This window comes from Chiloscyllium punctatum, chromosome 52, assembly GCF_047496795.1.
Source record: "Chiloscyllium punctatum isolate Juve2018m chromosome 52, sChiPun1.3, whole genome shotgun sequence".
NCBI lineage: Eukaryota > Metazoa > Chordata > Chondrichthyes > Orectolobiformes > Hemiscylliidae > Chiloscyllium > Chiloscyllium punctatum.
The window spans coordinates 21,941,246-21,953,616 of record NC_092790.1 but is presented as its reverse complement, the minus strand read 5'-3'; the positions used below and the strand labels follow the sequence as shown (position 1 = coordinate 21,953,616).

Here is a 12,371-nt window from a genome sequence, read left to right as displayed (position 1 = left end):
TCACTGAGTGTCTTTAAGACAGAGATAGGTTTTTGATAACTAAGGGGCTCAAGAATTAGGAGGATAAGGCAAGAGAATAGAGTTGAGACACATATCAACCATGATTGAATGTTTGAACAGAGTCGATGGACCGAACGGCCTAATTCTGTTTCTATATCTTATGGTCTTACGCTCACTAGTTATTGATGCAGCTCCTCAGTGGAAAAATGTCTCGCTCTCTACGCCACTCCGCACTTTTAGATTAGATTACTTACAAAGTGGAAACAGGCCATTCGGCCCATCGAGTCCACACTGACCCTCCGAAGAGCATCCCACCCCAGACCTACCCCCATCGGTGTAACCCTAAATTTTCAATGATTAATCCACCCTGACCTGCACATCTCTGGACTGTGGGAAGAAACCAGGACACCCAGAGGAAACCCACGCAGACAGGGGGAGAATGTGCAAACTCCACACAGAGAGTTGCCTGAGGTGGGAATTGAACCTGCTGCTGTGAGGCTGCACTGCTATAACCAATGGACCACCATAACTGAATTGCTCCATCCCAGACTACACCCTGGTCAATCTCCTCTGCACCACTTCCAAGTGCAATCACAGCCTTCCTAAAATGGGACACCTAGGGGTGGCACAGTGGTTAGCACTGTTGCCTCACAGCACCGGGGACCCGAGTTCAATTCTCCACCTCGGGCGACTGTCTGTGTGGAGTCTGCACGTTCTTCCTGTGTCTACGTGGGTTTCCTCACACAATCCAAAGATGTGCGGTTTAGGATGAATTGACCATGCTAAATTGCCCGTAGTGAGGTTAAAAACAATGACTGCAGATGCTGGAAAGCAAATACTGGATTAGTGGTGGCTGGAAGAGCACAGCAGTTCAGGCAGCATCCAACGAGCAGCGAAATTGACGTTGGGCTTTTGCCCGAAACGTCGATTTCGCTGCTCGTTGGATGCTGCCTGAACTGCCGTGCTCTTCCAGCACCACTAATCCAGAAATTGCCCATAGTGTTGGGGGAAGGGGTAAATGTAAGGGGGTGGGTTGCTCTTCAGAGGGTCGGTGTGGACTCGATGGGCTGAAGGGCCTGTTCCCACACTATAGGGAATCTCGAACTGTACACATTACTCCATCTGGAGCTAACTAATTATGTTTACAGCTCCATAATAATCTCCTTATTCTTACATTCAATGCTTTGATTGTTACAGCTATGATGTGGAGGTGCCCACATTGGACTGGGGTGGACATAGTTAAAAAACACACATATCACCAGGTTATAGTCCACCAGGTTTATTTGGAATCGTATTGGACTTGGAACCTGGTGTTATGCGATTTTGAACTTTGATTATTATAGACGAGATTCCCATATGTGGTGATCATCTTAATTGCAGTTTTGGTCTCTTTACTTGAGAAAGGATCGACTGACACTAAAAGGGGTGCAGAAGAGGTTTACCAGTGTGATTCCAGAGTTGAGGGAGTTGGTTTATGAGATAAGATTGAGTAGACAGGGATTATATTCACTGGAATGTAGAAAAATGAGGGGAGATCCTCGAGAAACATATGAAATTATAAAGGGAATAGATAACAGACGTGGAGAGGATATTTCCACTGTCAAATGAAATTAGGGCATAGCCTTAAAATTAGGGAGAGCAGGTTTAAGACTGAATTGAGAAGGAACTTCTTCAACCAGAGGGTTTTGAGTCTATGGAATTCCCTGCCCATTGAAGTACTTGATGCTACTTCTGTAAATGTTTTTAAAGCTAAGACAGAGGTTTTTGAACAATAAAGGAATTAACGGTGACAGTGAGAGGGTGGGTAAGTGGAGCTGAGGCCATGAAAAGATCAGCCCCTGATCTTATTGAATGGGGGAGCAGGTTCGAAGGGCCAGATGGCCTACTCCTGCTCCTAGTTATAGAGTCACAGAGGTGTACAGCACGGAAACAGACCCTTCGGTCCAACCCGTCCATGCTGACCCAGATATCCCAACCCAATATAGTCCCACCTGCCAGCACCCGGCCCATATCCCTCCAAACCCTTCCTATTCATATACCCATCCAAATGCCTCTTAAATGTTGCAATTGTACCAGCCTCCACCACTTCCTCTGGCAGCTCATTCCATACATGTACCACCCTCTGGGGGAAAAAGTTGCCCCTTAGGTCTCTTTTATATCTTTCCCCTTTCACCCTAAACCTATGCCCCTCTAGTTCTGGACTCCCCTACCCCAGGGGGAAAAGACTTTGTCTATTTATCCTATCCATACCCCTCATAATTTTGTAAACCTCTTTAAGGTCACCCCTCAGCCTCCGACGCTCCAGGGAAAACAGTCCCAGCCCGTTCAGCCTCTCCCTGTAGCTCAGATCATCCAACCCTGGCAACATGCTTGTAAATCTTTTCTGAACCCTTTCAAGTTTCACAACATCTTTCCAATAGGAAGGAGACCAGAATTGCACACAATATTCCAACAGTGGCCTAACCAATGTCCTGTACAGCCGCAACGTGACCTCCCAACTCCTGTACTCAATACTCTGACCAATAAAGGAAAGCATACCAAACGCCTTCTTCACTATCCTATCTACCTGCGACTCCACTTTCAAGGAGCTATGAACCTGCACTCCAAGGTCTCTTTGTTCAGCACCACTCCCTAGGACCTTACCATGAAGTGTATAGGTCCTGCTAAGATTTGCTTTCCCAAAATGCAGCACCTCACAATTATCTGAATTAAACTCCATCTGACACTTCTCAGCCCATTGGCCCATCTGGTCTAGATCCTGTTGTAATCTGAGGTAACCCTCTTCGCTGTCCACTACACCTCCAATTTTGGTGTCATCTGCAAACTTACTAACTGTACCTCTTATGCTCGCATCCAAATCATTTATGTAAATGACAAAAAGTAGAGGACCCAGCACCAATCCTTGTGGTACTCTACTGGTCACAGGCCTCCAGTCTTAAAAACAACCCTCTACCACCACCCTCTGCCTTCTACCTTTGAGCCAGTTCGGTATCCAAATGGCTAGTTCTCCCTGTATTCCATGAGATCTAACCTTGCTAATCAGTCTCCCAGGGGGAACCTTGTCGAACACCTTACTGAAGTCCATATAGATCACATCCACTGCTTTACCCTCATCAATCCTCTTTGTTACTTCCTAAAAAAACTCAATCAAGTTTGTGAGACATGATTTCCCACACACAAAGCCATGTTGAATATCCCGAATCAGTCCTTGCCTTTCCAAATACATGTACATCCTGTCCCTCAGGATTCCCTCCAACAACTTACCCACCACTGGGGTCAGGCTCACCGGTCCATAGTTCCCTGGCTTGTCTTTACCACCCTTCTTAAACAGTGGCACCACGTTTGCCAACCTCCAGTCTTCCGGCACCTCGCCTGTGACTATCGATGATACAAATATCTCAGCAAGAGGCCCAGCAATCACTTCTTTAGCTTCCCACAGAGTTCTCGGGTACACCTGATCAGGTCCTGGGGATTTATCCACCTTTAACCGTTTCAAGACACCCAGCACTTCCTCCTCTATAATCTGGACGTTTTGCGAGATGTCACCATCTATTTCCCTCCAGTCTGTATCTTCCATATCCTTTTCCACAGTAAATACTGATGCAAAATATTCATTTAGTGTCTCCCCCATTTTCTGTGGCTCCACACAAAGGCCGCCTTGCTGATCTTTGAGGGGCCCTATTCTCTCCCTAGTTACCCTTTTGTCCTTAATATATTTGTAAAAACCCTTTGGATTCTCCTTAATTCTATTTACCAAAGCTATCTCATGTCCGCGTTTTGCCATCCTGATTTCCCTCTTAAGTATACTCCTCCCCTTCCTTTAACCCCCACACACAGGCCCTGTTACCAGTTGGTCTGCTGTTAACCACTAATAGTTTCCAATAGCAGCTATGCATTCTCCTAAACTTATCTGTCCAACTATTCTCTCTCTTTGGGCTCTATCTCCACCTAGTGTTTACTCCTTACCCTCCCCCACCCCCGTCCTTTTGCGTAAAAACAACTTTTTTTTCTCCCCCAGCTATGATGTTGGTGCTGGTGTTGGACTGGGTTGGTTCAAAACCACACAACATCAGGTTAGCGCCCCACAAGTTTATTTGGAAGCACTAGCTTTCGTTGCACTGCTCCTTCGTCAGGGAACGAGTGGAGCAGGATGATGTTTGAGGAAGGACCAGCGCTCCCAAAACAAGGAATTCCAAATAAACCTGATTAGGGTTCACTACAGTGTGGGAACAGGCCCTTCGGCCCAACAAGGCCGACCCTCTGAAGAGCTAACCCACCCAGACCCATTCCCCTACATTTACCCCTGGCTAATCCAGCTAACACTACGGGCAATTTAGAACAGCCAATTTACCTGACCTTTAAACTTTTTTTCCTACCTACCATCAGTCCTGAGGAAGGGTCACTGGGTCCAAAGCATTAACTTTGATTTCTCTCCGCAGACGCGACCAGATCTGCTGAGCTTTTCCAGCAAGCTGTGGTTTTGTATCCCAGCATCCACAGGTTCGCACAGTGTTTAAGGATCTGTGATCACGTAGGCCAAGACCTCTGAGCATCTGTATTTCTGAGAGGCCTACGATTCATTCTACCCGCCCTTGCCTGGTTAATCCTCCCATCACCTCTCAGTTTTCAGGATTAAGTTCCATTTGCCGTTGTTCAGCCCCATCTGACCTGCCCATCCAAATGGTCGTGCAGTCTAAGACTTCCCTCCTCGCTGTTTACCGCACCCGCAACTTGCATGTCATCTGCAAATTGCTGATCGTACCTCCTCCACTCAAGTCTCGGCCATTGTGTGTTCACAGCAAACAGCCAAAAGTCGAGAGTGCGGTGCTGGGAAAGCACAGCAGGTCAGGCAGCATCCGAGGAGCAGGAGAGTCGATAAGCCCTTCATCAGGAATCATCCCTTCTCTTGCTCCTCGGATGATGTGCTGGGTTTTTTCCAGCGCCTCACCTTTGGACTGTGACCCTCAGCTTCTGCACAGTCTTCCAGTCACAAAGCTGCTATCACCATCTGCCTCCTGCATGAAGCCAAGTTTGGAGCAGATTTCCAAATTGCCCTGAATCCCATGGGCTGACCGTTAACCAGTTCCTTATCTGTCCAACTATTGTCTCTCTTTGGGCTCTATCTCGACCTAGTGTTTACTTCTTCCCCACCCTGATGTACCCGCACCCCGTCCTTTCATTTGCATAAAAACAGCTATAATTTGGAGGTGCTGGGGTGTACAGAGTTAAAAAAAATCACACAACATCAGGTTATAGTCCAACAGGTTTATTTTGGAAAATTGTCAAAAGTGCACACAGACTACAACAACCTCACTTACCTTTGTCTACACGCCTAAGTCATCTCCCTGAAAAACTTAATCAAAGCTGTCACACACGATCTCCCCCGGCCAGAGTCATGACTACAATCTTTGAATAGTGTTTGACCCGAGGGCACAGCCTCAGACTCAAGAGAAGACCTTTCAGAATGGAGAAACCGCTTTGGCCAGACCCTGTGGAATTACATTAGATTCCCTCCAACGTGGAAACAGGCCGTTTGGCCCATCAAGTCCACACCAATCCTCCGAAGGGTAGCCCACCCAGACCCATTCCCCAACCCTATATTTACCCCCTGACTAATGCACCTAACACTGTGGACAATTTAGCATGGCCAATTCAGCTGACCTGCACATCTTTGGACTGTGGGAGGAAACCGGAGCACCCGGAGCAAAGCCCATGCAGATACGGGGAGAGTGTGCAAACCCCACACAGACAATCACCCGAGGCTGGAATTGAACCCTGGCGCTGTGAAACGGTAGTGCTAACCAGTGAGCCACCATGCCACTCCAAATTCAATGCCACAGAAGGCTGCAGAGGTCAGACCATTGAGTATATTTAAAACAGAGATAGAAAAGTTCTTGACCGCCAGGGAGATCAAAGGTTACGGGGAGAAAGCAAGAGAATGGGGTTGAAAAACCTATCAGCCTTGATTGAATGGTGGAGCAGACTCAATAGGGTGAATGGCTACCTTCTGCTCCCACATTTTATAGTCTTTCCAAGTGGAGATTGATCTGTCCCTCCATGGCAAGGGTATGATCCAGAGGGTCAGGCCACTGACAAGGTCGACGTAGAGTGAACATCTGTTAGTGGGAAAATGTTGGAGTCTATTGCACAGGATGGGACAGTGGAGCATTTAAAGACAGATAATGTGGTGCTGATGATAGCTAACCAGCTTAATTCTCAACTGGCTTCCTGAGGGGGGAGTCACTCCCAGTAGAGGAGGTTAAAAAAAAGCAAGGGATGGGTAAAGGAGGTGGCTGATTTCCCACTCTCCCAGCTTCTGCCCCCTCCCTTTCCAGGCCTCAGGGCCGGTCATGAGCTGGGGGTTGGGGCTATGGATTTGGGGTGGGATGGGGGTGTTGGTTTGGGGGCAATGGATTTGAGGTGTGGGTGTAGATGGTGGTGGGTGGGAATGAATTTGGGGTGGATGTGGGTGTTGGTAGAGGCAATGTATTTGAGGTGTGGGTGTAGATGGTGGTGGGTGGGAATGGATTTGTGGTGGAGTGGGGGGGGGCAGTGGATTTGGGGTGGGGTGTGGGTGTGGTTGGGAGCAATGGCGGCGAATTTACCCAGAGGGCAGCGCGGGGGTTGAAAGCGCCCTATCTCCCAGCAGCTGTGGGCGCGGGCTGCGCCTGCGCGGGGGTACGACTGGGGGTAACGAAACGGACCCGGAATGGCGCCTGCGCAGTGAGATCCAGACCGGGCCCGGGACGGCACTCGCGCCGTGAGGTCCAGGCTGCTGCCGGGTCCGGGAGAACGCGTGCGCACGCAGGTCCAGCCCGGGCACGGGACGGCGCTTGCGTAGTCAGCTCCAGACCGCCGCCGGGCCCGGGATGGCGCTTGCGCACTGAGGTCCAGGCTGGTACCGGGAGGAGTCCAGGGTCAGATTCCAGGAGGAGGAAGGTGAGGAAGGTGAGGGATGGCGGGGGATGATGGGGGGGGGAAGGATTGTTTGCAGACGGCGGAGGAATGCAGGAGAGAGGGAGGGCGAGAGGCAAAGGTGGGGGATGGAATTAAAGAACGGACCATCCGGTGGAGAGGGACCGGAAACACGGTGCGGCCCCTTTGGAACAACAACTGGGGGTCCTGGGGATTGCAACAACAACTTGGGGTTTTGCAACAGCAACAAAAACTGGGGGTCCTGGGGATTGCAACAACAACTTGGGGTTTTGCAACAGCAACAAAAACTGGGGGTCCTGGGGATTGCAACAACAACTTGGGGTTTTGCAACAGCAACAAAAACTGGGGGTCCTGGGGATTGCAACAGCAACAAAAACTAGGGGTCCTGGGAATTGCAACAACAACTTGGGGTTTTGCAACAGGAACCGGGAGTTCTGGGGTTTGCAACAACAACTTGGGGTTTTGCAACAGGAACCGGGAGTTCTGGGGATTGCAACAACAACTTGGGGTTTTGCAACAGCAACAAAAACTAGGGGTCCTGGGAATTGCAACAACAACTTGGGGATTGCAACAACAACTTGGGGTTTTGCAACAGCAACAAAAACTAGGGGTCCTGGGAATTGCAACAACAACTTGGGGGTTTGCAACAGGAACCGGGAGTTCTGGGGTTTGCAACAACAATTTGGGGTTTTGCAACAACAACTTGGGGTTTTGCAACAGGAACCGGGAGTTCTGGGGATTGCAACAACAACTTGGGGTTTTGCAACAGCAACAAAAACTAGGGGTCCTGGGAATTGCAACAACAACTTGGGGTTTTGCAACAGGAACCGGGAGTGCTGGGGTTTGCAACAACAACTTGGGGTTTTGCAACAACAACTTGGGGTTTTGCAACAACAACAAAAACTGGGGGTCCTGGGGATTGCAACAACTTGGGTTGCACCAAGAACTGGGGGTGCTGCAAGTTGTTGCAGCATATTCGCACGGCAGAGGCTGCCAGAAAGTGTTCGTTAAATTAACTCTCAAATTCACACAGCATAAACCGGCAGGTACAGGTTGATAACTGTTCTTTGTGAAGGTGCAGGGACTGTGTGATATATGGTTTGCGTCTTCATTCGGCTGTCAGTCCATGCAATGTGGATATGTGCACTTAGTTATTAAATCTGTCTGTGCTAGCTTCTGAATCACTGAGGGCTGCAGGGACTGCAACAGCAATGACTTGGGGTTCAGCAACAACTTGGGGTTGGCAAGAACAATTGGGGGAATTGGTTTCTGTGGATTACAGCAAGGGGTCAGGGGAACCACAGCTACTGGCCAAGACTTTGCAACGGGGGGGGGGGGGGGGGCAATTAAACGTGTTGACACAGGTCGTAACAGTTGGCATGCACACTTCAAAGTATGAAAAGCTATCAAAGCGAGCAGACGCTTGGTGGAAAGTCGGAGTGGGAGTTAATCACGGGAAATAGAGATTGAGCAGGCATTTCATATCAATCATCACTAGGAGGAACTCAGGAAAAATCACAGTCACTAGAGAAATGAGACAAGTGGCCAGTGCTTTGTGGGTGCCATTCCCAGGGCCTTGGAAGAACTTTTCTAGTAAAGTTAGTTATAATTTCCCACACTCCCGTGATTGGAAGATAATCCCATCAGATTGGAAGGCAGGGGAATGTGACAACTTTGCTGGACAAGCGAGTCAGAAAGCAGGAAATTAGACTTAGTTTGACATCTGTCATTGAAGAAATGTCAGAAGCTATTAGTAAAGAGGTTATCGCGGGGCGCTTGGGTGGGTTAGAGGTCATCGAGCAACATCTCCAAGCTTCTGTCAAAGAGAAATCATGTTTGACCCACCTAGATGAATGTGAGGTGCTACCTTTTGGGAGCGCAAATCAGGTCAGGACTTACACATTTAATGGTAAGATCCTGGGGAATGTGACTGAACAAAGAGACCTTGGAGTGTGCTTCCCTTTATTGGTCAGTGAGAGAAAGTGAGGACTGCAGATGCTTTTGGTGTTAGAATCGAAAAGTGTGGCACTGAAGGAGGAGCAGGAGAGTCTATATTTTGGGCATAAACCCTTCAATTGAAATGTCTCTTTCTTGGTCAGTGCATTGAGTGCAGGAGTTGGGAGGTCATGTTGCGGCTGTACAGGACATTGGTTAGGGCACCTTTGGAATGCTGCACTGAGTTCTGGTCTCCCTCCCGGTATTGGGGAAAACTCCACTCTCTCCAGCGTATATCTCCTGGGCCAGGAGTTGGGGAGACAGGCGCCAGGGGGGAAATATAGGATCTGGGGTAGGGAAGAGCCCGGAACAGGGAGCAGGGGAAAGATGGAGAACCCAGGACAGTTTGGGGGGGGGGGCGCGGAGGGAGGTGGGGGAAGGTCGAGAGAGTTAGGAGTTGGGTGTGGGGGGAGGAACGTGTAGTCGGGGGAGGGGAGGAAACGGGAGTCAGTCCCCATACCACAACAGCCACCAACTCGGTGGTATTCACTGACAGCTGGGGGGTAGCCCAGAGCTGTCTGTGATGGTCTTTGCAAGTGCATTGGCCTCAGTGTGGGCTGATCATTGCAATCACTGTGTGACCTCTCTCCACGTCTCTCTCTTTCTTTCTCTCTCTCTCTCTATGTGTCTCTCCATTTCACAAATCCATCTGTCTCTCTCCTTCCCTCTCTCTCTGTATCTCTCTCTTTCCCAAACCTGTCTCCGTCTCTCTCAATCTCTCCCTCTCTCTCTCTCCTCCCTTCCCTCTCTCTCTCTCTCTCTCTATGCCTCTTATCCTTCCCAAACCTGTCTCCGTCTCTCTCAATCTCTCCCTCTCTCTCTCTCCTTCCTTCCCTCTCTCTCTCTCTCTCTCTCTCTCTATGCCTCTTATCCTTCCCAAACCTGTCTCCCTCTCTCTCAATCTCTCTCTCCCCTCTCTCTCTCTCCTCCCTTCCCTCTCTCTCTCCTCCCTTCCCTCTCTCTCTCTCTCTCTCTATGCCTCTTATCCTTCCCAAACCTGTCTCCGTCTCTCTCACTCCCTCTGTCTATTTATCTTTGATGGTCTTTCGGTCTCTGTCTCATTCCCTCTCTCTGTTTGTCTCTCTCACTCTCTTGCGTGGTGTCTCCCTCCCTGCCTTCCCTTCCCCGCCCCCCCCCCCCACACTCTCTTTCCCCCTCATTGTGTCCCCCCCACCCCATCGCTCACTCTGTCTTCCCTTCTCCTTCCCTGTCACTCTCTGTCTCTCACTTACTGTCCCTCCCTCCCTCTTCACTGTCTCTCTCTTTCACTCACTCTCTCCCTGTCCTCTGTCTGTGTCTACCTCACGGTCTCACTTTCCCTTTCACCCTCTCTTTCTCCCTCTGTCTTTGACTGTCTTTTGATCTCTTTCTTTGTGTTTTTTTCTCTCTCTCCCACCCCCTCCCTCGCCTTCCCCCTCCCCTCCCCTCCCCTGCTCCTCTGTAGGTGCTACAAGGACCTGGGAGGGTGAACGAGGAGGGGTCAGGAGGAACAAAACCAGAAGGTGCTGGAAAAGCTCGACAGGTCTGGCCGCACTCGTGGAGAGAAATCAAGGGTTAATGTTTCAGGTCCGGTGACCCTTCCTCGGGACAGGAAGGAGGGGACCAGGAGGAGGGGTGGGGACTGAGAGGTGGGACCCGCTGCAGGAGGGGGAGGAGGGAGAGGGTCATCCAGGAGGAATAGTGGGAGGAGGGTCCAGGAAGAGGTGGACACACCAGGGGCAGGAGGAGGAGAGACCAGGAGGAGGGAGACGCACCAGGAGGAGGTGGGGGGCTGGGAAGAGGAGGTGGGGGGGGGGGGAGGAAGATCCAGGTGAAGAAGGAGAGGGGACAGGAGGAGGGGGGGGATCCGGGAGGTGGGGAGGAGAGGGGGGGGATCCGGGAGGGGGGGGATCCGGCGGGGACGCTGCGGGGGATGGAAGCCGGCGAGCGGCTCACTGCACCCCCGCCCCGGACCGATGCCCCGTTCACCTGCGCCACCTGCGGGGACGAGTTTAGCCGCTCCCATGCCCTCCAGCAGCACCTGCGGGTCCACGCTGGGCAGCGGGCTATCGGGGAGATGAGCTTCACCCGGGCTGAGGCGGTCTCCTCCCGGGGCCAGTGCAACCGCGGCGAGAGGCTGGCGGTCTGCGATGTCTGCGGCAAGGGCTTCACCGTGGCCGCCCTGCTGGCCCGGCACCAGGCCTCGCACACCGGCCGCCAGCCCCTCGAGTGCGGGCTCTGCGGCAAGACCTTTGCCCTGGCAGAGAACTGCGGCAGGCACCGCCGCCTCCACATGGCCGAGGCCCAGAGTTACCGCTGCGATGCCTGCGCCGCCTGCTTCCCCCTGGCCGAGCAGCTGGTGAGGCACCAGAGGAGCCACGGCCCCCGCGAGTCCTTCGTCTGCCCGGCGTGCGGCAAGGGCTTCACCCAGCAGCGCTTCCTGCAGTGGCACATGCCCGTCCACGCCAACTCCGCCGTGGGGCCCTCCGCCTCTGGACCGGGACACTCCTCCGCCGTGGGGCCCTCCGCCTCTGGACCGGGACACTCCTCCGCCGTGGGGCTCAACAACTCCTCCGACTCTGGACCGAGACACTCCTCCACTGTGGGGCTTTCCAACTCCTCCGCCGTGGGGCCCTCCGCCTCTGGACCGAGACACTCCTCCGACTCTGGACCGAGACACTCCTCCGCCGTGGGGCTCTCCAACTCCTCCGCCGTGGGGCTCTCCAACTCCTCCGCCGTGGGGCTCACCAACTTCTCCGCCTCTGGACCGAGACACTCCTCCGCTGTGGGGCTCAACAACTCCTCCGCCGTGGGGCTCACCAACTTCTCCGCCTCTGGACCGAGACACTCCTCCGCCGTGGGGCTCAACAACTCCTCCACCTCTGGACTGAGACACTCCTCCACTGTGGGGCTTTCCAACTCCTCCGCCTCTGGACCGAGACACTCCTCCGCCGTGGGGCTCTCCAACTCCTCCACCTCTGGACCGAGACACTCCTCCGCCGTGGAGCTCAGCATCTCCTCCGCCTCGGGGCTCTCCAACTCCTCCGCCTCTGGACCGAGACAGTCCTCCGCCCTGGGGCTCTCCGACTCCTCCCTCTCTGGGCCAACCCATGCCTCCACCGTGGGGCTCTGCAATTCCTCCGTCTCTAGACCGACGTACTCCTCCATGCTGGGGCTGCCCGAGTCCTCCGTCTCTGGGCCAGCGCACCTCTCCACCGTGGAGCTCTCCAAGTCCTCTGTCTGTGGACCAATACATTCCTCTGCGGTGGGGCTGTCAAACACCTCAGTCTCTGAACCGACACGCTTCTCCACCGTGGGACCTTCCTCATCCTCCTCCTCCTCCACTGTGGAGCCCCTGACCATCCTGGGCCCTTACTCCACGAAGGGATCATCCGTTAGCTCCACTGTGGGGTCCTGCTCCACTGTGGAGCCTTCCTCCTCCTCCTCCACGGGGCCATTGT

General features: G+C 52.4%; 2 protein-coding genes across 2 annotated transcripts in view; one reads left to right on the top strand and one right to left on the bottom strand.

Annotated features, from left to right (window-relative positions):
- Positions 1–3,631, bottom strand: part of LOC140470626 (uncharacterized) — a 34,087-nt gene extending 30,456 nt beyond the window's left edge. The window contains exon 1 of the mRNA XM_072566672.1: positions 3,265–3,631. Coding sequence (XP_072422773.1) covers positions 3,265–3,631 — 367 coding nt within the window. The remainder of the gene's footprint in view (positions 1–3,264) is intronic.
- A 3,324-nt stretch (positions 3,632–6,955) lies between these two features.
- Positions 6,956–10,659, top strand: LOC140470625 (uncharacterized). Its single transcript, XM_072566671.1, has 2 exons — positions 6,956–7,982; positions 10,376–10,659. Exons 1-2 carry the CDS (start codon positions 6,956–6,958, stop codon positions 10,504–10,506), a joined length of 1,158 nt encoding a protein of 385 aa, XP_072422772.1. The 3' UTR covers positions 10,507–10,659.
- The last annotated feature ends 1,712 nt before the right edge of the window (positions 10,660–12,371 follow it).

Coding starts and splice junctions, on each gene's coding strand:
- LOC140470625 (XM_072566671.1), top strand. CDS start 6,956: ATGGCGGGGGATGATGGGGGGGGGAAGGATTGTTTGCAGACGGCGGAG. Junction 7,983..10,375: donor CACACAGCATAAACCGGCAG/GTACAGGTTGAT, acceptor GCTCCTCTGTAG/GTGCTACAAGGACCTGGGAG.